This window comes from Tenrec ecaudatus, chromosome 7, assembly GCF_050624435.1.
Source record: "Tenrec ecaudatus isolate mTenEca1 chromosome 7, mTenEca1.hap1, whole genome shotgun sequence".
In the NCBI taxonomy this organism is placed as follows: domain Eukaryota; kingdom Metazoa; phylum Chordata; class Mammalia; order Afrosoricida; family Tenrecidae; genus Tenrec; species Tenrec ecaudatus.
The window spans coordinates 135,423,293-135,450,384 of record NC_134536.1 but is presented as its reverse complement, the minus strand read 5'-3'; the positions used below and the strand labels follow the sequence as shown (position 1 = coordinate 135,450,384).

At 50.3% G+C, this 27,092-nt stretch overlaps 1 protein-coding gene and 1 pseudogene across 2 annotated transcripts in view; one reads left to right on the top strand and one right to left on the bottom strand.

Moving 5' to 3' along the window:
• The window catches only part of TBC1D22B (TBC1 domain family member 22B), an 83,583-nt gene that overhangs the window by 21,821 nt on the left and 34,670 nt on the right, over positions 1-27,092 (top strand). For both annotated transcript variants that reach the window (XM_075555179.1, XM_075555180.1), the window contains exons 2-8: positions 1,180-1,236; positions 16,168-16,475; positions 19,730-19,909; positions 20,396-20,466; positions 21,785-21,913; positions 23,508-23,573; positions 26,443-26,557. In XM_075555179.1, the coding sequence (XP_075411294.1) occupies positions 1,180-1,236; positions 16,168-16,475; positions 19,730-19,909; positions 20,396-20,466; positions 21,785-21,913; positions 23,508-23,573; positions 26,443-26,557 (926 nt within the window). The remainder of the gene's footprint in view (positions 1-1,179; positions 1,237-16,167; positions 16,476-19,729; positions 19,910-20,395; positions 20,467-21,784; positions 21,914-23,507; positions 23,574-26,442; positions 26,558-27,092) is intronic.
• LOC142453109 (chromatin accessibility complex protein 1-like) lies at positions 5,254-6,603 on the bottom strand (annotated as a pseudogene).

Genomic DNA, 27,092 nt, shown 5'->3' with positions numbered 1-27,092 from the left:
CGAAGTTAGGCCGCCATCATGAATCTAGGGTCTGCCCTTCTTGTCACATGTACACCCCTAGTTCCTCCGTTTCCTATCATGTGTACATCCTAGCCCATCCTCTTCCTGTTACACCTGTGCCTATTGTATATCCCCCTCCTATTGCTTGTATGCCTATTGTACTGCTCCTTCCTGTGACGTGTGGTTACCTGTAATCACGCCCCCCTAAGTAGATATAACCCTTGGTTAGCAATAAACGGGGTGTCCAGTAAACTGGCTCTCTCCGGGGGTCTCCACCTCACCTCACCTCGGCCCACGCTGTGCCTGACCTGGCTGGTGAGATCATGGCCATCCAGGAGGTGAGCATGCTACCATGAAGCGTGTCTGACTTATTTATTTGTCTCTCTTCTCTCTCATGCTCTCTGTGACTTTATTATAATATTTATGTGTCTTAACCGTACAATTGCGCCTACTGGACCCGTGATTAGTTGTGGGGGGCTGGCCTTTTCCCCCACAGGGGGTGGGGAGTGCCTCCTCGTATTCCTTTTTTTCCTGGGTATGACCAAACCTGTGTGTGTGCGTGGTTGTAGTAACTGAGATCCGAACCAGCAACGTGGGAGTGTTCCTTGGATCTTCTTCTCTTGCTCCATTGCGTGGCTTTCATTCTCCTGTGTTCCGGCGACCCTTTGAGGTAACGCTCCCACTTTACGTATGAGAAAACAGGCTCAAAGTGGCCCAGTACCTTGGCTCAAGGTTCCGGTTGTATTGGTGTCAGACTAGCACTTGAACCCTGTTCTCCCCAACCCTAAGACCCCATTATCTTTCTATTCTGCCGCCTTTTCAGACAGGACCTCCTGGCAATAGAGGTAAGGCTCTGAAACTTCACCTGGGAAGATAAACGTTCTCAAAGGCTTGTTTGTAAACAGTAGGTTGTTAATTTTTGAGGATGACACGGAGGATAGGCCTTCTTGGAAGTAACCTATTTCGCAAAATCTTTTCCAGATTTGTAAGGGACTGTCCCATCAGGGTCAAGCTTAGGAACAATGGTGAGGCTGCCCAGGTCGGGACCAGGCAGTGTTTCTTTCTGTTGGGCATAAGGTCACTGGGTTGGAACAAACTTGATGGCACCTAACAACAACACCACAACCCATTTTTTTTTTTCAGTTTAACTAACAGCTGCTTCATTTCCCCTGCTTCTAGCATCCAGCCTGTATATGGAGCGCAGCACCCTCCCCTGGACCCTCGGCTCACTAAACAGTAAGTAAGACTTCATTAACCCTGCTCTGTATGCGTGGTCTTCCAGCCTTCCCTCCCCCCAGCACCCGCGTCTGGTTTGTGGAAATAACCTTTCCAAATATGTTCTTTGCTCTAATGAAGCTTCTAAAAAAAAATCCCTCCAAATGATCTAGTACTAAACTAGTAATTAGCATGTACCAGAGATTTTATGTTTTCTTGCATTGGGAACTATTATAGAGAGAGAGCTTGACATTGGATTCTGTGTTCTGGTCAAAAAAATCTTCATTGATTAACTTGTCCCCCAAGCTGGGTGATTGGTGACTTTCTTCTAGCAAGGGATCTAGTTCCCGGGGCTTATTGCTTCTGAGTAGAGAGAGGTCTGCCACCTTTTTCTCACTTAGGAGACAAGGGCAAATAGAATATACTGTCGGGCTGGCATTTCTCTTTGACACGCTCAAGGAGACCCAGGCACACAGTAGAGCGAAAAGTCCCAGGAGGCTGTTTCTCCAATACAACTCTATTGAATTATGTTCAACCACGACAGAGGCTCTGGTTAAAGCTCAGACGTGTGGGGATGTCTCCATCCCCCAGGTATCACTTTTAGCACACCATGCCCTCTGGAGCCATCCCTCAGCCACAGTGCATGTCAGTGAGCCTGGAGATGAGTCTCCTTCTCAGATGGTCTAAAGACTGCCCGATATCTTCGTACTTGCTTATCTTAGTGATTGGTTTTCAGGAAGCTGCAGTTCATAGTGAAAACAGAATATCTGGGAGCTATGGGAGACCTAGCTTCTTGTCCTCCTGGGAGCTAAGTTGTCTTCCTATACAGTCCATGATGAAAATATAATGGGCATATAAGGATTTTGTGTGCTTAGGATGGGGGGGGGATGCTATATAAATATGCATTACCAATATTTTAATATTTAAAACGTAACCAGTAATTCTACCAACTCGTTCTTGTAATTTAATCAGCATGTAGGTACATCTTCTGAATGACTCTGGAATCATGACTGTTGTTCTGTCTCTGTTAGCTATGTACAGTTTGTGTGTCCGAAACAGCTAGAGGATAAACTCCTGGAGGGCAGAGTGTGTGAGGTTCACCGCTAGACCAGGTGGGCTACATGCTGAGCTCCTAGCCGCAAGATCTGCAGTTCGAAACCCCCTGCTGCTCCATGGAAGAAAGATGAGGCTTTCTACTCCCATAAAGCGGCATAGTCCCTGAGACCCACAGGGTAGTTCTACCCTGTCCTACCGGGTCCCTGTGAGTCAGAATCGAATCGATGTCAGTGAGAGTTATTTTGAGTGAGCTATCCTGAGTACCTAGAACAGTGTCTGTCTGGCACACATTAACTTAAGAGTAAACATTTACTGAAACGATTTCATTTACTTAGACAATAGGATTTTCCTTCGTATTTAATATTGTTTTAGGATTAGTTTTCACTTTATATCAACTCTTCTTCAGAGGTAACATGCATTCTGTGATATTTCTATTAAATAGAATGAGTTCTACCATTTCCTTGGTTTTATCAAGAATAGGCAATCTCATCCTCCTGAAGCTGTGTGAAATGCTTTTCTGTTTTTCAGTAAGTGAAACCCAGGATCAATGAACTTAGAGGGACAGCGAGTAGAGTAAGGGGTTTGGAGAGAGAGGGGTACAGTGGTGGTGGTGGGTAGGGTCCCAGGGAGACGATGTCACGGAGTCCATGTAGAAAAAGAATGTTTGGAAACCAATTGTGGTAGCACGTGTGCATCTACCTGGTTGAAATTTGGAATGATAAGTTATATGTATTAAATCCCAACAAATAGCAACAGTTAGGCAATCTGGTCATTGGTCTCAATTGATTACCGCCCCCCCCTGCCCCCCCCCCCCACCAGTCTTCTCTGCTTCTGCTTTGCTCAGGAAGCATGATTTTACTCAGCCACTGGACAGGTGTCCGGATGGGCAAATCCATGCCGACAGCAGAGTGGGGGTGTGGTCTGGTTTGGGCTAATGAGACGTTAAAAAGATGTGGGGGGAAGGGTCTGTGAAGCTTTCCTTTTTTGATAAGCAGGAGATCATTTTGTGGAGGACGCTGCTTTGTGATCCATTCACCTGTTTTCTGCCTGTGAATGTGGGGGTGTGAAAATAAGATGCCCAAAGCCCTGTCGCGGCCCACCCAAGAGCGAGCACTGGCCCCGGGGTCTTTGCTATTGAAGCAGCTTCTGGAAGATTCTGTTATTTGTGGCCAGAACGCATGCCTAGCATCCAGGATTTGTTGCCTGGAAGTAAATCCAATCCAGCACGTTTAACTATATCCAATAAATCTGTCCATCAACCATACTTAAAACAGGGTGTCCTGGCTCATTTTATATTGGGGCAGAGTCACCAAACCTTGTCTCCATCTGTTCAACGGAGTTTCTCCTTAGGCTGTCTTCAGGGCAGGTCTGGAGGACTATTGCTACATCCTAGACAGACATACGCTCCTGTTTTCTCGCCTGTGGCTGATGGAAAAGCGTGGCTATTTGATACTGACCCTTGAGCAGAGGTGTCATTGTATTCGACGGGAGGAATGTAGCTGTCACTGAATTGACCGCCGCCCTTTCTGGTGCATATGACGATTTGGTCTTAGTACAGGCAACATGGGATAGTAGCTAGGCTGCCCTGGACCATTTTACAACTCCAGATTGTTGCTGTAAAACGTTTATCGCCCTTATTTTAGTGTCTTCGTTGAGATGTTTCCGCTGCTTTCTCTGCTCCATGATTGTCATCCCGCTTCGGACCGTCACACATTGCTGTGTGATTAATTCTCATCGTAGCCGAAGCCTTACATTGGCTCTTCAATCATCTGAACTGCCTGAGCACAGCAAACCATCGCCGGTCCATGTGTATGGGCTTCATTTTGCCAAATTCTCGCCATTAGTGATAATATTCCCTGTAATAATTTTTAGAGCTCAGATAAAACAAGTCTTACTGCAGAGCAGCCCACGGCCACTTGATATTATGACAAGCTTCGACATGGATCGTTTTCCAGATTGATGCGCAGGTATGATAGCTCTTAATTCTGAGTTGTAGAATCCACACTAGTTACTGAGATAACTGGAATAGACGAGGGTTTATTTGAATGTTATTCTCTCACTTGCTCCCCGTTCATGACCAGTACCAAACAGGATTTTTCTAAATAAAGTCGTGTCACTTTTCTATTAAGCAGAATAGCCATATCTGTAAAATCGTGTGGTATTATCCGATTACTAGGACCCCTGGTGCTGCAGTACTTACGGGCGTGGCTGCTAACTGAAAGGTTGGTAGTTTAAACCCAGAAGGGGTTCTGTGGGAGAACAGACCTGGGCATCCCTCTGCCCCTAGAGAGCTTACAGGGTAGGCAACCCTCTGGCAGTTCCCCGTTCACCCCAGGCCTTACTATGAGTCAGAAGCTCTTCTTCCCCGTGTGCCGACATGATCAGATTGTAGAAAGATGGATCTTTTCTGCAGCTAACTAGTATAACCTTTGACTGCTTTTGATCAAAAAGCCCATCAGTGTTGGTGTTGTTTTTTTTTTAGTTCCATAAAACATTTTATTGTAAAAATATACACAAGACTTTTTTAACAGAAAAGACATGGTATAGTCTTTTACAGTTAAAAAAAAGGCATATTTGGACAAAGCAAAGCATTCTCTTGACACATTCAAATGTAACATGCTACTCAAACTTCATGTGTAGCTCAGGCTCCATCGAGTTGGCTACAAGACTGAACTTCAAAATATACAAACAAAAATTCATATACAACTGCCGCTTAGGGAGGCTTCCAGATCGATCAGCAACTTTAGACACTGAGCAGGCGCTTTGCCTCTGCAGCATCAGAGCCGTAGCTGGCCAGCTGCTTTGGGGTCACTTCCTGTCGGCTCTGTGGGAGGGGCTGCCTCCCTCAGGTGCGCTGGCTTGGCCTGGGAGACCCCAGCTCCTCGAAGGCTCTGGAAATGTGGGAGACCCAAGTCCAAGAGCTGTGTCTTTGAAGCAGTGTGGCAGACCAGGCAGGTCTTGCCAGGCTGAGCTGCGAGGGACTTAGGAGTCAGCTTCGTCGTCCTCCTCACCATCCTCCTCGTCTACCCTCATCTGCTCCTTACGCATTTTCAGGTACTTACTGGCTAAGATCTTCTTAGGCAATATGTCTTAAAAACAGAAAACGTGCATGAACCATCGATGATGACAGACCAGGAATGCATCGATGCAAATTTCAAGATGGACGGGCCCCTGCTCTGACCTCTAGAAAAAGCTCCAGAGAAAAACGCAGAGGTGGGGAACCGATTACAAGGATCACATGTGACCTCCTCTCTGGGGGACAGACAACAGAAAAGGGGGTGAAGGGAGACACCAGATAGGGCAAGGTATGACAAAATAATAATTTATAAATGATCAAGGGCTCATGAGGGAGGGGGGAGCAGGGAGGGACGGGAAAGAAGAGGACCTGATGCAAAGGGCTCAAGTGGAGAGCAAATGCTTCGAAAATGATGAGGGCAAAGAATGTACAGATGTGCTCCATACAATTGATGTATGTATATGTATGGATTGTGACAAGAGTTGCATGAGGCCCTAATTTAAAAAAAAAAGAAAAACGCAGAGGTCTCGCTGTGCTGCCCCATCTGAGACCACCTGAGACTGACCAGCGAGGCCATGGGCTCCCAAGTGGATTTGCCTGACTGCTCTCTGCAGGAAAACATCACTCAGCAGCCCCTGACCATCAAAGACGTTTGTACTACCTTCCATAATCCAGATAAACCCCCCTCTCCTGATGCTTGCAGTGCTGCCCCCCCACCCCCCGGGGCAGCACTGCCTACTTTGGGAAGCACTGGACTAGGCCACCCAAGGGAGAAGCCACTCCCCAGAGCATGGCCCCCTGGTCCACAGTCCTTTGGGAAGCAGGGTAGATCTTGAGGGTGAGGCTGCCCATGCTCACCCACATTCTCTTGCAGCGTCTGAGCTTCTGGATTGTTCTAGGGGGCCCCAGTATAAAAGTCAAGGAGGGGGAAATTGGAAACTATCTGCCCGTGCAGGGCCCGGCCAACTGTCCCATCCAGGGAGAGGAAGGAAAATGCCAGGTAAGTGACCAGGTGGTTCTCACTCAGAGTTTTTCCAAGTACCTGCAAGAAACTGGAAGGCGGCGGCCTCCTGGGTGGCATGGGCCAGGTCACTGTAGGACAGCGCTCTGCGGTCCTGCCCACCACCATGCCCGTAGGAATAGTTGGCCAGGTACTGAACAAAGAGCTTCGTGGCCTTGGCCGTGAGCACCAGCGCCTCCCGGTTAATGTTGGACACCTCGGGGGAGCTCTTCATGATGACCCGGATTCGGGACAGGGGCAGCGACATAAGTCACTGCTTCCCGCCCTTGTCTTTGCTGATGACCACGTCTGCCATCTCTCCACCCCCTGCCCCAGGGGTGGCGACCGCAGCAAACCCACGTGCGAGCTCACCGCCATCGACTCAACAAAGTTGGAGCTCAGTGTTGGTGTTTTTAACAAACTACTCCTCTCCAAACAACGAAGTCATTCTCCATATACCGTTTGTATTGTTGAGAGTTTTCAGTGTCGCTGGAGTGTCCTGGTTTACCTTCCTTTGTGCCACTTCCTAGCTCCACAACCTTGGGCAAATGGCATGACCTCTTTAAGCCTTAGTGACCTCACCCTACGATCCAGGAAAGACTGGCCTCTCCGAGCTGCTGTGAAAGTGCTTCCAGGAGGGGGGTTGAACTTGCTTGTCTGAAGCCAGGGTGGCTGTCACTTTGATGGGTGAGTCTGCTTCACTGGTCAGGTTAACATTCCAGCCGGACCGCAGCCTCCATTGGGACCATGTTCATAAGAGGCAGTCTCTAAGCCAAAGACGCAGCTAGAATGCTGAGCTTCATTGTTTGTTTTTGTTTTCTGCCGCGGGTGAGTGGCTTGGTGATCCCGTGTGTGTGTCTGAGTAGAACTGTCCTTTGTAGGTGTTCAGTGCGGATTTTTCAGAAGTCAACGGCCACGCAGCACTTCTAAGATACCTCTGGGTAGATTTGAACCCCCAACCTTTCGAAGTACAGTCAGGCATGCCACTGTTGGCACCACTGAGGCCAAAAAGGAGGCGGGATGCTGCCTCTCCAAGGTTCACAGCACTGGTGGGGCACGCAGCCCGTGCTGAGTAGACAAGAAGTTCTTCTGACAAGGTGAAAATGTTGGAACTCTCGCCAGCCTTGTGCATTTGGGGAAAGTGGCTCAGTTGGCTTGGCAGTTTCCCCTCCCAAACTGTACCCACTCGTGGGCATCGACCGCCTCATTTGTAGCCGGTTTCCTAGGCAGGGTAGTTACAGAGGATCAGGTAGGACTGGAGTTGAGCCCACACTGCACTGCTCTGTGTGACCCAGCCTCAGTAGCCCCCGTTTCCTCGCCTGTAGATGGGGACAGGAATAGTACCTACTCATAGGCTGATCGATGAGCATCAAAGGAGCGATTGTCTATCCATGCAGCTTGCACAGGGCCTGGCACCTCATCAATGGCCAGTAGCTAGTAACCGAGACTTACGCATGCTCTTCTAGAGCTCCTCTGGAGAGAGCAGCATGCGCGAGCACGGCAAGGCTTCCGAGCTGCCCATCTTTCCGTCAGCTCCCTGCCTGGGCTGTAAACGCTTTCGCCGCCTTTCCGTGGAGACCCAGCGTACCTCTCACTCTGCACTTGCTGCCTTTGTTCCTTGTTGTTAGTTTAAAATGAAGACGTAATTATTCACTTTTCTGAATACCATCTCCGTCTTGCTGAAGATCTGGGCATTCCCCACCTTCCTGGAATGGCACTTCTTTCTTTTTAGGTGGTGGGGGGGGCGTGGGGGAGCGTTTTTTTGTTCCATGACATTGTTGCAATGGCCACACTGTGTCGGTGCCCCCGTGGGCTCCGCATTTCCAGTTGTCTGGCTATTCCCCTCCCTCCCTGCCCCTCTCATCTCGGGTTTGGGGCAGATGCACCCAGGGGCTGCACCAGAAGGTCTTTCCATAGGGGCCCGGGGGAATGAGCGGAGCCCTGCCTCAAAGGTGCCTGCGTCCTCGCACTGAGGCCGGGTACTCAGATGAGAGGGGAAACACAGAGTGGCTGCCCCGGACCTGGGGAAGTAAGTGGCGCTCATTGGACTTTGGGAGCGGGGGTGGGGGAAACCCTGGTTTAGTAGGAAACCAATCGGCAGGGACCCAGAGTCGCCATGTATGTAGTACCTTGATGCCCCCCTCACAGCAACAGGCCAGGTTTTGATCTGTTGGGCAGGGATTAGAACTTGGAAGGACTGATCCAGGAAGTTTCCCCCTGGCACCAGCCCCCATGCGTAGGGTGCCCAGTGCTCAATCAATTGAACTGTGGGGAGCAAGAGCTCCTGGGGTGCGGCTCACGGTGGAGCTGTCCTGGCTTAGACCCCTCATACCCACAGTGTCCAGCGTGCTGTGTCATTGGAAAGACTGACCATGTTACCCATGCCATCGCCTCCTACCCCAGGGGGATGATGGACAACATTTTACTCTTCCGTTTCTATGGGTGTCTGTGTTCCTGCCTTTAGGTTGCTGGGTTTTGTGTGTGTGTTCTTCTTTTGTTGTCTGTAAGTTCATTTGTTGCTGTTGGTGGGGTAGTTGGTCTTATGGGGTTTTGATTTTGTCATCCGATGACCGCCAAAGTAAACCTGAGTCGTGCATATCCCAGGGACAAGCAGATGGACTCTGGGATCCCACTGAACTCTAGCCCCAGTCCAGGAACAGGCAGTTCTAATAAAAGAGCACGCTTCATACTCACCCTCATGGAGTGATCACTGAAGATCAGGGTGCTCCAGCAAAGTGTGTGAAGAAAGCAGATGGTGCCCGTCTACCTATCAGAATAGTGTCTCGGGCCTTAAAGGCTTGCATTCAAGTAAGCAGCCATCTAAGCAAGGAGTCAACTAAGTCCACACAGAAGAAGCACACTGACTTGTGTGATCCAAAGACAACAATAACAAAGTGCAAATATGACAAAGGGAAAAGTATCAGAGTCCAAATTGCAAACACCCACTTTGTAGAAGGCTGTGGAGGACAGTGGGATCCCACAATCCATCTGCAAGTGATCTAGTCAGATTAAACCGTAGGCAGGGAATGGGCAGGGTCTTAAACAGCTTCTCTATCAGACAGAGATCATGGTCACCGCGCTGCTTCTGGATCAGACTGCGCATGTGTGAGTTGCCCTCCCTCTTGACCCAGCCTGACCTTGTTCCAGGTGCAGGTATTTCTTGCTTGTTCCGTGATAAGACTTTCCTCCCTGGCCTTTTAAATAGTGGTGGTGGTCTTTTCTTCCTTACTCATTATTTGTATTTTTATCTCTGTGTTGTTATTATTTTATCCTTACCACTTTATTTTGTTTTTTATTGTTTCTATTGGGTTTGGGGCAGATGCTGCCCTTTTGGTGTACCTGGGAGATAGCATGAGTTCAGTTCCAGGCCACCACGTTAAAGAGAACATGTCAATACAGCAAGGGATGGGCATTGCATGATTGCTCCATGATGGAAAAGTTAGTTTTATACCAAACTGTAGTCTCTTAAGGAGGCCTGATGATGCAGAGGACTAAGTGTTGGGCTGCTAACTGAAAGGTTGGTGGTTCAAACCCACTGGCAGTTCGGGGGTGGGGAGAGAAAGCAGTCAGCTTCTGTAAAGATCTATAGCCCAGAACCCCCAGAGAGCAGTCGCCGTTCTGCTCTGCCCTATAGAATCACTGTGAGTTAGAACTGACTGGCTGGACTCTTCAGTGGGTTTGGCTTGGGAGTCAGCTAAGTGTGGAATAGCAGTATGAACAATTTGAAATATTGTGAGAATCACCAAATTGCGGCTTAGAGCTATGACGTGAACACACGAAAAATGGCGTCCATAAACTTACTCAATGCAGGGCTACCACAAACCATCCATTTGTGAAAAAAAAATGCAATACTGCAAAGTGCAACAAAACGCGATCTGCCCGAGATTTAATTATCTTAAGTAGCACATTCCTCACAGGTGATGCTGTTTCTTCTATGGGCCAGTCTCTTTGGTTTAGAGGTGACCTCAGGCGGTGGTTTCAGTCCCAGGGGGAAAGGGGGAAAGGGGAGGAAGGCACAGTGACAGAGGCTCCTCCTCTCCTTCCCAGACAGGTGTGCTCTTTGGTCTGATGTGGCTTGTGTGGTGCACTTGTCACGCGCTGTTGGATTCCCAGGCAGAGTGGTAGATAGGACAACGGCACCGGCTGGTTCTTCGGGTCTCAGGCTGTGGTTCATGCAGGCTCTTCCACCTTTGGACTGATTGCTTCCCTGAGCCTCTGGTTTTCCTTGCTTCTGACAAGAAGAGAACAATAGTTAGATCCTAGATGGCTGCTCGGGCTTTAAGCTCCCAGCCTGTACTCACCACACTTTATGAACATTATGCCCATTGCTCCCAAGGTCTCCTCCATTCTTGGGGTTCTTATCAACTTTGTTCTACCCTCAGCTTCCTGCCATTTTGGGGGATACCAACCCCTTCCATGCAGACCATCGCTCCTTAGTACAGAGTCACCTGCTTTCACCATTGGCTGAGTTTGAAGGTTTTTGAACGAGTATCTTTAAAATAATATCTGGCGGCCTCAAAAGGTTTTGCCTGAATAAGTTATCTGTGCCATAGGAAGTCAAAGTGATGGAATGTGCCCTTTTCCGATTTCTACTTGGTGACTGTCTTCATTGGAGTACGTACTTCCCCTTAGCCTACTGAATTATATTGTGAATCTTAAACTGCTTCAAAGATAGAATAGAACCTTTCAATGCATAAAAAATATAAAGAAAAATGTAGCAGATACCCGTGTGCCCACCACACTGCTGGGTTGTCTCTCTCGTCTGGACTGGAGGCTCAGCATGTGTTGGAACCTGACACTCAGCCAGCCCGACTCGTGCTGGGGCCTTTCCTTCAGTCCAGGGCCGGCACATGTTTCACTGGCTGTTAGACCATCGGCAGTCGGCAGCTGTTTGGCCCAAGTTAAAATTCAGCTTCTTGCTTTGAAGGCTTAAAGAGTTCTCAAAGCACCAAGAGTGTATTTAGGAAACATCAGCTAGGAAGAAATCATAACTGACCTGGGGTGGGGTGGGGGGTGTCCAAAGTCCCTCTGTTGGATTCATCATTTACAGTCGTGGTGTGCTTGTGGCCCCCAGGGAGGGAAGACACAGCTAAAGGACTTACTCCTGTGCCGTTGTTAAGCGACGGCAGGCTTCTGTTTGTTCTCGACAGCCCCCGTGGCGCGTGCTGCCTGTAGTGGGCCCGCATCCCCTTTCTTAGGGGAGGAATGGTCACAGTGGGTGAGTCCAAAGCTCACAGCCTCAGTGTAGCTGCAGAAGAGTCCTTTGCCTTTTATGCTCTGAGTGGCTTTTCCACATCAGTAGGTATTGGCGCTGGGCTGCCTGTTTCCCCCCTCTGGTCTGAGCGCTTGTTCGTTTCTGAGGGTTCCTTCAGTAGCTTTATGAGACTTTGAATCATTGAAAGTCAATAAAATGCTTTAAAAGCAACACATTTCCACTGACGAATGTAAGTAATTTACCCATTATAGAAAACCGGGAGAGTGTAGAGAAGTATAAAAATGGAATTTTAAAAAACAGAGAGAATGAACTACCACCTGCAGCAGCCCCAGCCCAGAGAGAAGTGCTGTGAATACTTGGTTGGTCTGGAGGACGCCTCCAGAAGGCCACACACACACAGCCCCAGAGAGCAGAGGTCAAGCCTGTATGGGAACTGAGGCACACTCCCAGATTCGCTCATCTGATAGGGATGGGTAGAACCCCTGAGCCTCTGAGCCTCAGACACCCCTCAAACCTAAAACAGAGCCCACCCCTGGGGACCACCTTTCAGCCCAGCTGTAGACAGACCTAAGTGACCAGTAGCACCTGTGAGGGATGTGCTCCTCAGGACACGGAAAAGGCAGCATTTGCCCCAAAAATGAAGTTTTGAAGGCAGGAGGGGCAGGAAAGAAGGCAAGTGGAAATGGGATCACAGCTGATGTCCTGCGATGTGAATTGTTGATTGGCAAAATCATGTGCTTGGTAAACTTCACTCATATTAAAATGTTCAGAAAAGAACAAGAAAAAGAGGCTCAAAACCCCAAGGAACAGTTCTGTTCTGCACACACAGGCTTACCTACCACTGGTGGTAGCGACGGTTGATGTATTGCCTTCCCGGTCTTTCCCATGCATACACTTTTATTTGCTTTGCTTTCAAAAACAGAGGTCATATGAAATGTGTACTTCTGGGTCCTATTTTCACTTACCGCACATACTCGAATATAAGCCAACCCGAGTATAAGCCGAGGTACCTAATTATTACCTGGGAAACCAGAAAAACTGATTGACTTGAGTATAAGCCTAGGGTGGAAAATGCAGAAGCTATTGGTGAGTTTCAGTAATCAAAACAAATGAAAATAAAATTACTAAAAATTGAGACATCAGTGGGGTAATGTATTTAAATATTTATTTTAAATAAAAAACATAAATAAAAGGACAAGTCATTTAACATTAGTAAGCCAGCACAGTAAGTGGAAAATAGGTTCAACAAAAACAATAAGGTATCAACAATGATACCTTAAGAGTACTATTCCCTCAGCTCACTCAGCAACCAAGCTAAAATGGAAAGAGTTAAAATCCTTTAAAACTGGATTCCTCATCATCATCCATATCCCAATGCAGAGCTTCAGCTGGTGTGAGGTCATCATAGACACTGTCCTCACTGAGATCGCCGTCATCACCACCACTGCTGTCATTTTCACACAAAGCGCAGTCTTCACTGCCATCCATAGCATTACTAATACTACATTTCTGGAAGGCATGTTGCACCATGTCTTCTGGAATGTCTTCCCATGCATCTCGAACCCACTTTGCTATTAACTCTATGTCAGACTTCATGAGATTTCCTCCTTTTGTTAGTCGGGCTTGACCAGATGACATCCATTCATGTCATATCCTTCGCACATGGTCTTTAAAAGGCTTATTCAAAGATACACGTCATAGGACGGCTCTGATTGGTTAGATACGAGTAAACAAACATTCAAAGCCCTGCAGTGTCAGCGGGGCTGTGAATGAACAGTGGAGAAATGGCAATCACCCATGAGATAAGGGGCATTCGTCCCCTTACCTGGGGGAGAGGGGGCAGCGAGAAGTTATACCTCACTGGGGTACCACTGTCCCGTGTATAAGCCAAACCCGAGTATGTACGGTACTTTGCTGAGATGATTTCACTTGTGAATCTTTCAAAGATGTGGCTTTCAGTGTTCCAGTTGGTGTTGAAACCACACCCTTATTGAATCCTGTCTAATTTCTAGATGGTTATTGTTTACAATGTTCACACAAAATGAGTCACACCGGTGTATGCTTAGATCATCTGTGTGTGCGTCTTCGACTCTTTTCTCATGATCAGAGTTTATGACCATTTTAAGGGTAGCTCCACATTGTTTTCCAGAACATACACACACACACCCGCAGTGTAAGAGCTGGTCTCACCTACTGTGGTACCTCATGCTGTCACATTGCCCCATAGATCATCTCCCGTACCAAACTGTACAGAATCCTTAGCAATACTTATGATCAGTTTCATAGAAAATATGCGACATAGTTATAAATGACTTGACTATCCTATTTCTTAGTTTATATGAAAACTAACAAAATTGTTTTGTAAAACATTTCCACATTGGACGACAGAATTACTGATTACAACACTGTTAGTAACCGAGTGGAAGCCTTTTTTTGAGTTTTCTCCTTTCCCTTTAAATACTACTGCGGTCTAAAAAAATACTGCGCTTAGTTAATAAATCCTAGTCACCATCGTATTGTAGCTAAATGCCAGAAAAGTTGACCGAATCAGTGACTATAAAAACAGCAGGAACAAAAGCAGTGTGTGCTTACATTCGGTCGGACAGAACCTGTGTTCAGAAGCATCGTTGGGATTGGGTAACAATGACAGCTATGACCGGAGGCCATTAGAAGGTTCAAAAGCATAGCGTTTTGGCTCCAAAAGCAAGCAGATAAACCCGTGCAGCAGAGTTGACTGACTCACAGCGACCCCAACGGTAGGACAGGGTAGAACTGCCCCTTTGGGTCTTGTAAATGGTAAGTCTTTACTGGAGCAGAAAGCCTTCTCTCCCTCCAGAGTGGCTGGTGGTTTGAACTGCAGTCCTTGACGGCAGCAGTCCAGTGAGGAAACCACTGTGCTGCCTGGTAGCTTTCAATAACAAACTGCAAGAATGCTTTTTATTAAAAATAACGCATTTAAAAAAATTTTATATTTCATAAACATAAACTTATAGACAATGCCACCCTGTTTGATCTGTAATCCCATCTCAGTGACACCAGTCTCAGGACGTTCCTGATCAGCACTGGAGGCTATAACTTAAGTCTTGGAATGGATGAAAAGTGGAATCTTGTTTCCAGCCCAGGTGAACTGCTGCATATGTAATCTAGTCTCCTCGTTTATATTTGGTGTGATTTATCGTCCTTTACTCTGTGTGAGATTACTGTTTGAAAATAATGCTGTAATAACATTCTGCCCATATGTCGGTGTTAGTGTTCAGGACATTCTGATGAGCTGAGTTAACAGACTATATTTATTTATGTTAATAAGAACTGTCCTGCGGAATAAGTATTGGATTTATCTGGGGAGATGGTACAGCTTAGCAGACTAAGCACCTTCACCCAAAGCATAGAAGCATCTCTGGAAATGCTGCCACTTCGGCTATTTCTCCTGACAAACATTTGCACTGTAGCGTTGCCCTGCCTTGGGCGCAGGGGAGAGGAAGAAGGGGCATTTTAATGAGATTTTTACCCCATCATGTTATAGTCCCTGTGAAGTGTAGACTACACCCATTTGCATGTCTGTTTGGGTTGGGAAGGTGCCAGATAAGACTGAGTCAGAAGTGACTCCGAGTTCTTTGGAGCCAGAGTCAGGGTCCCTGGGGAGCTGGGGCGTGGGATATAAAAAGTTTAGGGAATTGGGAATGGTCTGCAGGATTCTTAGGGTTCTAACTTCAGTGCATTAATTTCGGGTTTCCCACGCTTCAGTCGTGTGCCATCTGTATTATTAGGGGGGGGGGTCATGTTCTGTGCTGTTATTTACTAGATACTCAGATTTATTTTCAAAATGAAATGTCCTTTTTATAAGTGGAAAGTCAACACTATTTGCTATAAACGTAACCTTAAAAATGAACACAGGGAAAAACAAAGCAGCCTTGTTAAATCCTGAGCCGGGTTCTGCTGCTTGCAAGTATGTTGCTCCTGAGACGCCTGCTCTTGGTAAACATAGACTCTTAAACAAAGTAGCACTAGGTTGAGACTTTTCCCTGGATAACAGACTTTTTAACTTTTTTTTTTTAATTTTGAGTGTTCCATATTTGATGCTACATATGGGGACTAAAAATGATCTCCTGTCAGGGATTGGCTAGATTCTGCTACCACCACAGATCTAGGCTGACATCTCGGGACGAATACAACAAATGTTATGTCTTCCTCTTGATGCTTGTCTTAAACGGGTTGGGGGCAGTGGGGGTGGCAGGCTCTGCTCCCCGAAGCCATTCAGTGGCCCAGGCTGAGAACTCCACTATCCAAAAGCTCTCCAAGTCACCACAGCAGAAGAGAGCTTAATAGGAGAGCAACGCACCCCAGCTCTTTGAAACCTTAGCCTGGGAGTGATTGGCTCCCGTCTGTTTTAGCCTCCTGGTCCCCACTAGTCCTAGGACCCTGCCTGAGCACAGAGGGGCGAGGAGGGGAATTTGGATAGGCGGGAGGATTGCTTGGTGGACCTTGCTGCCTGCGCCTGGGCTGGTCTAGAGGAGGAATGGATAAGATTTCTTTTTACGTGAAGAACGCCATGGTGATGGTTTTATGTCTGGTGTGGTTTATAATGGTACTGACAAAACAGCACGCAAACGAAGTGCGTCAGACGTGTCGGGCTGTGCCTTGGTAATGCTATCTCCTTTTCCGAAGCTTCCTTAAAGAACGGTCCGGCGTCAACGCGGTTCCTCTGAAGAACAAGAAGGCCTCCAGCTTCCATGAGTTTGCCCGGAATACCAGCGATGCCTGGGACATTGGCGATGACGAGGAGGAGGACGTGTCCTCACCCCCTTTCCAAACTTTGAACTCAAAGGTTGCTCTGGCAACTGCAGCCCAGGTCCTGGAAAACCACAGCAAGCTAAGGGTGAAACCGGAGCGGTCCCAGTCGACCACGGCCGACGTCCCTGCCAGCTACAAGGTCATCAAGTCCAGCAGCGATGCCCAGCTCTCCAGAAATTCCAGTAAGTCTGTCCCGCTCCCCTCCATAAACACAGCCTTCCCACATTTCACATTTTTTTTTAAAGAATGGTTTTTTTTGTTTAGCTTTGTTTTCTATAGGGCCACACTCAGAGCTTCCCTTGGGTGATAAATGAGCAAGGTCAAGCACATAAGAGCCTAGCTGCTCCTCAGCTGCACCGGCCCCTCCCATCTTGAGTGGCCGCTTAGCTTGGTGATCCAGAACCTCGCTGACATTCAAGTATGGCTTGCCAGGCTTGTCCTCTGTCCCTGCTGTAGGGCGAGGGCCCAAACGTTTGTGGTTTAATTAATGGCTTCCCCAGTCTGAACTGAGGGGCTTTCACAAACACTTGGCACTCGTTAATGGGCCTCCTCAGCCCAGGGAGCAGCCACCAGTTGTCTCGCTCCTTGTTCTGGGGGCCTGGCCGAGCTTCCTGACTGCCAGGCGTGCCCATCTGGTAGGCTGGGGTGGGAGGAGATACTCGTCCTGGTCCTTTGTGGGAATCGGGCCTCAGTAACCACTTGGCATGATGGTGGTTTCTGACACATTTGGAGACTCTCCGTGGGTTCTCTGTCACATCCACCGCTGGGTTTCATGGTTGCCTTCAGGAGTTTTGTGGAGGTGGGTTATTCTGAGCCAGAGGAGGAAGGACCTTCATTCTAGCGACAGTTAAAAAGAAAAACCAGTAAAAGGGGAAGAGGAAGTAGAAAATGCCAGCGCCCTGGAGCGTGCCCTGGCTCACGTTCTAAGAGAATTTCTTCTTTCATCATTTCAGACTAAGCATGAAGGCTGCCGTTAGGTGGTGTGGCCTTTCAAACCCCTCAGCAGTCACTGCCCTGCGGGAACCCTCCTGCTCTGCCTGCATGGGCATTCGGTGCTGGTCGACCAGGAGGCCACTGCCACAGGCTGTGCACTGCCACTGTGCGATTCCAGAGACTTCCAGGGGAGGGCAGCCCCCTCACGATTCCTTGTGCAGCCAGGGCCTTCCAGAACATTCCTTTCTGAGGGTTCAGCCCTGTGAGCGAATTCCCTAGGATTCATGAATATGGAGATGCTTTGCCATGTGTGGCCTGTGTTTTGTAGCCCCCTTGTTACACTGTGCTGGTGGCGGGGATTCCGTATTTAATTCTCGCAGTGGTGACTGCCTTTTCAGAAGCCCCTGGTATGGACAGACGGTGAAAGTCACGGGTGAAAGACTGCATTCGGTGTGAGGGGTGTCCTAGTGATCTAGTGGTGCCGTAACAGACATGCGACACGCGGGTCGCTTTAACAAGCAGAATGTGTCTTCTCACAGTTTGGACAGCTGGCAGGGAGCCAGGTCCAGGAAGGGGGGGTGTGGGGGCAGCCGCTAAGTGCTTGCCCGCTAACAGGAAGGCTGACAGTTTGTACCCCCACATTGCTCTGTGGAAGAGCGAGACAGCAGCCTGCTCTGGGTGGGACGGCAGCCTCGAAACCTGAGGGACGGTTCTACCCTGTCACAGAGAGTCAGCACTGACTTGATGGCCCCGCACTGGAGGAAAAACTCCCTGCCAGCTCTGGGGGAGGCCCTTGCCTCTTGCCAGCCTCCGTGGCCCCGCCTTCCCGCTCTCTGCATGCTTGCTTGATCTGCTCTGTGGCATCGCACAAGAGAGGGATTTAGGGTTGTATGTTCTAATCACTACCCTAAGTCCACTCTGATTCAGAGCAAGCCCGTAGCACAGAGTAGAACTGCCCCGGGGTGGGGTGGGGGTTCTCAGACTGTGACTCTTTATATGCCTCCTCTGGAGGAGCTGGTGGTTTAGAACTGCTGGCCTTGAGGTTAGCAGCCTAATATAGAACCCACTACACCATCAGGCTCAAGTTTTAGGACAAGTAAGTTTAAGATTTAACACACACATACACACACACACACACACACACACAACCCCCCGATGGTTCCATGGGCTGTGGGTTTCCAAGGCGGTACATCTTCACCGGAGCAGAAAGTTGCATTTTTCTCCCTCAGAGTGGCTGTTGGGTTACAACCGCTGACCTTGCAGTTAGAAGCCCCGTGCATAACCACTGTGCTACGATGGCTCCTTAGTCCATCACAAAAAAACAAACCAAACTCACTGCCCTCGAGTCGATGGCGACTCATAGGGACCCTGTAGGACAAGGCAGAACTGCCCCTGGGGGTTCTGAGACTGACTCTTTACAGGAGTAGGAAGTCGCATCTTTCCATCTTTCTCCCCGTAATCCATAGCAGAGTCAGACATATACCTACGGTGGCTTCTTAGCGCTCACTTGCAAGTTACTCGGCCAGCTTTCTTGTCTGTATAACCGTAATAAATTCCCATCTTGTGTAGTAAGGATCCAATGAAAGCCCAGACATAAAAGTCACCAGTACAGTGTCTTGTACATTCTAAGCACCCAGAGAAGGTTGGTCCTATGCTGCCCATTTCTCCTCCCCACACTCTAGTTTGGACATGTCTGGAGGTAGACCTAGAATCAGCTTGGGGCTGTCGAGTCCTGGCAGACTGAAGAGCTGGTATGTTCTGCTGGGAAATGTAGGCGCCAGGGAACTGCCGTCGCCACAAAGCGGGATTGATTACCTTGGGCCAGAACGCTTCCCCGGGTCCGTGGCACACTGGAGGGTCAAGGTTTGAGTTGGCCTGAGATACTGAGCCTCTCAGCCCTGGTGGAGGGCTAGCTGCAAGGTCAGCAGTTCGAAACCGCCAGCCGTCGCTCAGGAGAACGAGGAGGCCTTTCCACTAATATATAGCTTTACAGTCTTGGAAACCCACAAGGGCAGTTCTACCCTGTCACCAGGATCACCGTGAGTCAGAACCAACTCAGTGGCAGTGAGCTGCCCGGGGCAGCCAGGGGCCAGGCTGCGGGAGGAAGGAGGGTGACCTTTCCGTTGCCATCATTTGTGATGTGCTCTGTAGTCTGTCCGGGAAGGAAGGCCCTGCTTCAGAGGACAGGACCATGGCCCGGTGCAGAGTTTCCAACTCGAGAGAAAGTGAACACTGGATTCTTTTCTGGAGGCCCCCCAAGAGTTCTCGGGGCTGCAGCATGTAGAGTCTGTGAGCACACAGATGCCATGGTGTGTGTGGCAGAGACGCAGCCCTGAGACTGGGCAGATAGATGGAGGGAGTACACTCTGGGCCGGCTCTCGCCCCCCGCCGGGCGCCCGCGGGTGGCGTACACACTGCACAGCTCTGGGAGAGGAGCTGCAGCGGGACAGAGATGTCGGGTCTCTGGGAACCGGTGCTCTTCAACCACCGTCCTGTTTCTCAGGTGACACGTGCCTGCGGAGCCCTCTGCACAAACAGCAGTCCCTCCCTCTCCGGCCCATCATCCCGCTCGTGGCCCGCATCTCCGACCAGAATGCCTCCGGGGCTCCCCCCATGACTGTGCGGGAGAAAACCCGCCTAGAAAAATTCCGGCAGCTTCTCTCCAGCCACAACACCGACCTCGGTGAGTTCCCTGGAGCCCCGGCCACGCAGGACCACCCCTCCGTGCCTGGAATTCTGAGAGGCCTGGAAGCGGTCGCTCTTTATTCTTCCTGCTTTGGCTTTCCCAGCACCTCCTGATGGGGTGGCCCTTGCGGTGGCATGCAGGTGTAGAGATTAGAGGCCCACCGAGGCGGGCCTTGGTTTCCGTGGCCTGTAGCCCATCGGGCCACTGTCCTGGCTTTGGTCTCCTTGACTGCAGGTGATTCTGACTGAGCCACACCCACTGGTCTCCATACGCCCCTCCAGATTGCTACCCCAGAGCTGTGTCCTTGGCCATTTGCTGCTCCGGGCTGCTGTCAAGGGCTCATCCCCTGTGTTTGGCAGTAGCAGGTGGCGGCGGTAGTGATGGGTGATGATGGTCTTACTTTAAAGATGGGAGATATCTGGCAGCCCTGGTTAGGGCCTGGGTGGGAAGGGCTAATCCAATCCACCTGCATTTTGTTTGCAGACGAACTGAGGAAGTGCAGCTGGCCAGGCGTTCCCAGAGAGGTTCGACCTGTTACCTGGAGACTGCTGTCGGTGAGTTGCCCTGCCCTGCCCTGCCCCCTATGGCCCTCCTTGCCTTCCTCTCTAGCGTTCCATAGTCCTGCTGGGGACCAACAGAACTGCAGCCAAGACCATGGACCTGCAGCACCCTGGGAGGGCGCGGGTGCTTGTACTGCCAGACTTAGGAATGTCTGTTGTGTCTGCTGTTGCTGAAGATGTACCCCGATCTGATCTGACAGGTTCTGAATGTGCAGCTCAGGGACGCCGATGATATTTTGGAGTTGGGTAGCCATTCTCCCCAACCCCTGTCCCGTTGTTCCTCCCCCATCCGTGTGTACTCTTTGCCACTGTCCCCCCACCCCCAACACACACACACACACACACACTTCCTCTTGAAGCAGCTGTCGAGTTATGAAGCTGCCTTCTTCAGAGGCTATTCCCAGGCATGTAGAGTGGAAGTGTGCCCCTACAGCCACCGTGCAGAAGAGCACTTCCGGCTCCCACAGTGAGCCTGTGTGATCTCAGCCCTCTCTCCCAGGGCTTCGTCCCTTGGTGAGTGTGGATCCCCACAGGGGCTGGTGCCACTCTGGGACTACACCAAGGAGCTAAGTGGGTGCCCAGTGGATGCCTGCCTTTACGGAGTGCAGAGTGCTGTGCCAGCCACTGTGGTAGGACGCCGGGTTTCCTGAGCCAGTGAAGAGCCCAGACTCATTCATCTGATGAAGATTTCTCAAAATACCTGCAGTTTGTAGGCACCGTGCCGAGTGCAGTGAGGGTACGCACAATCGGACAGACCCCGCGCCCTGATCTGCAGGCGGTCCCTGAGAAGGCACTGCACTGCGTGGCGCAGCTGCCATGCCGAAGATGCCGTTCGGTCCTGAGCTGGTCATTCTCAGTGGCTCAGCAGAGACGCACCTAGCCAGCACTAACGTACTTGGCACACCACAGTGCGCTGCAGAGGTCACTGGGTCCCCGTGCATCTCATAAGTTGGGCCCTGCACACACGTAGTCCTCAGAGGCCATGACATGGGCCCAGGTCCTGCCCACTGACGTACATTCTCTGCTCTACTGTGCCAGCTTGGAGAAACCTGGAAGCTCACCAGCAGTACAAACTCTGGGCACAGCACAGGCCCAAAGGAGCAAACAGCCGTGGGAAATTTGGCCGCACTCAGTCTGCCCACATGTGGATTTCATTGAATGAGGAGAGGCCAAACACTGGGTGGCCCGAACCAGAAGGCAGTTTTCCTTCCGTTCCTTTGATAGTTGCCAAGCCACTGCTGAAGTGTAACTAAAATTTTGGATTCATCCGACCCAGGTCTGTCCCCATCTGACTAGCAGTCCTGTCTTGTAGGGCTATCTCCCAGCAAACACCGAGAGGAGGAAGTTGACCCTGCAGCGGAAGCGGGAGGAATATTTTGGCTTCATTGAGCAGTATTATGACTCTCGAAATGAGGAGCATCACCAGGACACCTACAGACAGGTACAGTCATCACCTACTGCCCCTGCTTCCTTTCCTTCATTGTCAGAACCTGCAGGGATGTCTCCTGGGGAGGCTCTTAGGGTACAGGTTGTCCAGGACTTCAGACAAAGGCAAGCTGGTTAGAATCCCCACCTCTCCTCCTTAGAGCTCTCCATTCAGTAGCTCGTGTGTGTGTGTGTGTGTGTGTGTGTGTGTGTGTGTTCACATGGCATGTTTGTGGGGGTAGGGTATGCCATCGCCATTGACAATGCTTCTCAAAACTTAACGCACATGTAGATCACCTAGGAGCTTGCTAAAATCCCACCTAGGGATTTGACAACTGCAGATTCTCATTCAGTAGCTCTGGACACGTCTAACAAGCTCCTAGGTGCTGCTGGTGCTGCTGGCGCACAGACCGCGTTGGAAGGAGTAAGGGGCACAAGGTACTTTCAACTCAGCAGTGGTGCAGGGTCTGGACGGTGGCACCTATGTGTCCTTGGCAGCTGCAGTGCCTGCTCAGCAGCCTTGATGTGGGGAGTTGTCTGTCATCGCTCCCAGTGGCTCTCACAGCCCAGGGAAGGGATGGCGGGAGTATGTTGGAGAGAGTAGTCAGTCTATTGGTTACGGAAGGGGTCACAGATGGGCAGCTGTCCACAAGGGGAGTGTCCTGCTGACATGGTTTTAGGACCGCTAGACAAGGCCTTGAAAAATCTTAACATGCCTTAAAAAGACTCTCCCCTGAGGCCCAAAGTGACTATAACAGAAGAAAGGTTTCGGCTTCCAGTTACTGAAGGCCAAGACTCCTGGGTCCTCCCCCACTGGAGACGTCACAGGGTCACAGGCAAGTCCTTCACACCATCCTTACATGCCACTGCGGCTCTTTGGGCCTTTTCGCTCTTGTGGACTGTTGATGAGTAAGATTGTGAAAGAGGCTATGCATCTGGATCGTACTTGTGACGTAAGTGTCGCCCAGGGTGGAACGGGCACTCTGGAGCCGTGTCTCCCAAAGCGGGTGACACGGATGCCGACACTTACTCCTGGATTGTGGGCCGGAATACAAAAACATTTCATTGCCAAGGGAATGCTGAGTGTTTTGTTTCGGGTTTGGGAACCTATGTTGTAGAGCAGGGATGGAGCACACCGGCCCACAAAATCATTAATTCCAGCTAATGTCCCACACCTCAAAAAAGGGAATGTCCCAGCCCTCACACCGGTGAGGGCTTAATGAAATGTTTGACCATTATATAACGGGCTGTTTTATGGTGATCGTTTTGTATGGCCCGTGAGTGGTGTTGTAAGTATCCAAGTGGCCCTTGGCATTGTTCTAGAACAATAGGGGAAAGCCAGTGATTCTCTCAGGCTGCAGGGCCTGTTGCTTCTAGACACAAATTGTTTGCTGTGGGGGAGTTGACTGTCCAAAGGCGAATGTAAGCATGGAAACGTGTTCCTGATGGACAGGTAGGATAACTAAACTTAAATTTCATTCTACAGATAAATTTGTGCTCTGACTCTTACTTTCGTGATTCTCGGCGCTTAAGAAAATAACTTGTCAAAATTAACTGGTCACGCGAACAAACTGGCATTTGTGTTTTTGCACGTGGCTTGTCTCTTTCAGATTCACATCGACATTCCAAGGACCAATCCTCTGATCCCACTGTTCCAGCAGCCACTTGTACAGGAGGTGAGAAAAGCACTCAACATCCGCCGGCCTTTCTCCCCATTCCTCCCTTGCACTTTTCCTGTGTGGCCTAATACAGTAGCCTCCCTCAGGCTGGTGTGCTTTGCAGCCAACCATGGAAGCACCTTCTGTTCGTTATGTTCAGCTAGAGATAGAACATTATGTTCAGATTTGCCCTGTCAAGACACTTTCTCACGGGCGCTTGATCTTCAGCAAGCGCGTGGGGTGCACACAGAGATGCTTAGAGAGGTTAAGGCTGGCGAATAGCTGGGGGCGAGTGAGGCTCCTGCCAACATGTCAGAATTGTTCCTCTGCGGACAGACGGCACTTTATCTAGCGGCAGTTAGCGGTATCGTGAGACCTAACGTGTTAGAAAGCACATGAGCGTCTCGGGGAGTGGCTCTGCAGTGAAAAACCTGGGTCAGGTGCAGAGGCGCTGGGAGGGCACTCGGGCAGGAGCAGTAAGCTATAGATGCACGTCTTCCCCTCCCTCACGCAAAAACTGAGTGCCATGTTCTCTGTCACCTCCTTTCTGACACGAAAAGCCCTGCCCACCTGCCTGAGAACCTGTGCGCAGCACTGGGCGTCCTCATTCTGTTTGGGATTGTTTTCGGATGGTTTCTGTTGCCAACATCTTCTGACCCAAACAGGGACTTCGCAACCCCTCGAGATTCGGGATTTTCTCTGCAGCTTTCCAGGAGCTAGGGGCCTGGGGGTGAGTGCTGTCTGAAACGAGCTGTGGGGGTGACCCTGACCCAAGCTCATTTCTGTAGATACATAATTCTGCCCGGTTGATTTCTCCAATAGAAGATGTTTAGGGTCACACTCCTTTTTCACCTATAAGATTCAGCCCAGAAGAAGCTGAAACCCACCCAGGATTCCTTCAGCTTCTCCTAGTCCACTTCCCAGGGCGCTGTGTACTCCTGCGTGCTCCTTATTTTAACACAGAGATACTTGCGCACGCTGATTCTCCACTCGGGATTGTAGACATCAGTTTGCTTTAAAAAAAGGCTTGTGCTACTGGTGGAAGCTGCATGCCAAGAAGGAAACTCAAAGGACGTTCCTTCCAGTTTTCTGGAGTCATTCTGTCAGCTGCAGGCTACAGTCCTCTTAAACATAGCAGAAGTCTCAACCCAGGAGCAGAGACTGGAGTGGCATTGGGAGCCGTGGGAGTCAGATAGAGCAAGTCCGCACTGCCCACACTCGTGCAGGAGGAGACACGGGCTGGCCCTCTTCGCTCCTCTCTGCAAAGACAGATGGTCCCGTGCTTTCATGGGGGAGCCTCGTCGCTCTCCCCGGGTAACCAGACGAGCGCTCGTCGGGGTCCATCTCTTTGGCCTCTTCCCTTGTGCCGGGTGAGTTCATCCGTCCGCTTACAGAGAGGAGTTAGTACAGCTCTCTTGATTCTGAGCAGCCGGTTTCCGTGCACCTGACCATGAAGTCCGTCTTGAAGGCTTTGTGTGTTCACGAGAGATCAAGAGCACGGAGTGGGAGCCCTGTGGTGCCCTGGGCAGTGGCGCGCGGGCGGTGAGGCAAACGCATGTTAGAGACTAGGAACCAAACGAGCGAGCACAGGTGTGCACACACGTGTGAGGAAACAGTCTTAGGGTAGGGAGCTCAGGGGGCCAGGACTCATTAAGATTTTCCTGCACAAGGCGGGTCCAGCTCCAAGTGGGGGGAGGGGTCATTTCCCAGCCGAGAAGGTGGCCTGGGTTAAAGGAAACAGCTTGTTCTCCCTGCCTGTAAGAGCGGGCGCGTTGGCAGTGGAAGTGTTTGCTCAGCTGTTACCATCAGCTGGGAAGCGGGCCTGTGACTCGGGAGCTGGGGAGCGTCCAGTATTGTGTCTTTGGATGTTTCTGCTCTCTCCTATACCACTTCCCCAACTCCCAGCGATTTTCTTTGCTTTGGTTCCCCTAGGGAGTTTTCCTCTCTTTTACCTGTCCTCCGAGTGAACCTCAACCTGTGGTCTGGTCTGGGACTAGCTAGGCCTCTGCTGAGGCCACGCCCGCTGCCGAAACCCTCTAAAATCCCCTCCCACCTGCCTGAGTCACTGTCCCTTCTGCCACCTGTCTGGTGTAGTTCAGAGTTCCCGTCCAAGTCAGTCCGCAGGCTCAGGAGTTGTACTCACCCCATCATCAAGCTGGGGCTATCAGATGGAGAGAAGATGGGGGGACTCTCAGGGCCTTATGAAGGCACAGGGGTGCAGTTCAGTGAGACTGGACAGGGCTCTGTAAGGGGCCATAAAGGCTTTCCCATGGGCGCGCTGGCTCATCTCCCCTTCTCAGAGTCCAGACTATGGGAGTCTGAAGACTTGGTTTGACTTCCAACCCTCAGGAAACATTTGGGGTGCATCCTGGCATATGAAGGGACTCCCTGTCTGGACAGCTGACTAGCAACAGCGTAGAGCTCCGCCCCTCTCTGGGTCTAGATCTCCTTCCTTGTCCTCAGCACAGAGGACAGACACTGGTGGAGAAAGGGTTTCCTTTCCAAATCCCACAATGACCCAAAATTCAGAAAAAGGAATCAGAACGAAGACGCGCCACTATCTCGTTCCTGGGATTAGAACAAGTCGTCTACGATGCGAACCCCTGGCATCCAGTGCAAACCTTCCCTAAGTCACTTGTGTCGCTGCCCTGCTCTTTTCCCAGCACTGGGTCGGTCAGTGGGACCAGGTAGAGGGCACGAATCATCTCTCTCTGCTTGCAAACACCCGGCGGCTGAGAAAGACTCTGCACTTACGTCCTTCATTCGTCCCGTAGTATTGTTACCCTTTCCCTAAAAATGATGCCAGAAACGATGGCACGTCAACGGAAGGTGGGGGTGTTTCCCCACAGTCTAACCCTCATGTCTTCTTTCTCTCTCATTTTTCCAGATCTTTGAAAGAATTCTATTTATCTGGGCCATCCGGCACCCGGCCAGTGGGTATGTCCAGGGAATTAATGACCTGGTCACTCCGTTTTTTGTCGTCTTCCTCTCAGAATACGTGGGTAAGAAGCATGAGTCCCGAGTTGAACAAGCTAATGATGCTCTTTGCGCGCTGTGCCCTGTTTGTTTTTCCAAGGAGAGCCGCCAGGGCTCGTGGCTTGCTGAAGAGGGACGGTGGCTCGGGAGCACACAGCCGAATCGATTTAAAAGCAGCTGCAGCTGCGTGGCATTTAGCTCCCGAGTTAGTCACAGATCTCACCCGAAAGACCTGCTATGTCACAAGAAGCACCAGATTGGTGTATTTATAACCAGGCACTTTGGCGGTTATTTTCGGATGGTTTTACACTTGTCCCAAAGGCAGGCCCTCATGCATGGCGGCCGGCGCGGCCTCCCGTGCCCGTGTTGTGTCTTCCAAGCAGAGTGTGGGCGGGCAGGGCAGGGCAGGAAGGGTTGCGGCCCGGCTTCCATCTCGGCTCATGGAAGAGGCCAGCAGTTCTCAACCTGTGGGTCGCGACCCCTTTGGGGGTCAGACGACCCTTTCACAGGGGTCGCCTGATTCTGAACAGTAGCAAAGTAACAGTGATGAAGTAGCAACAA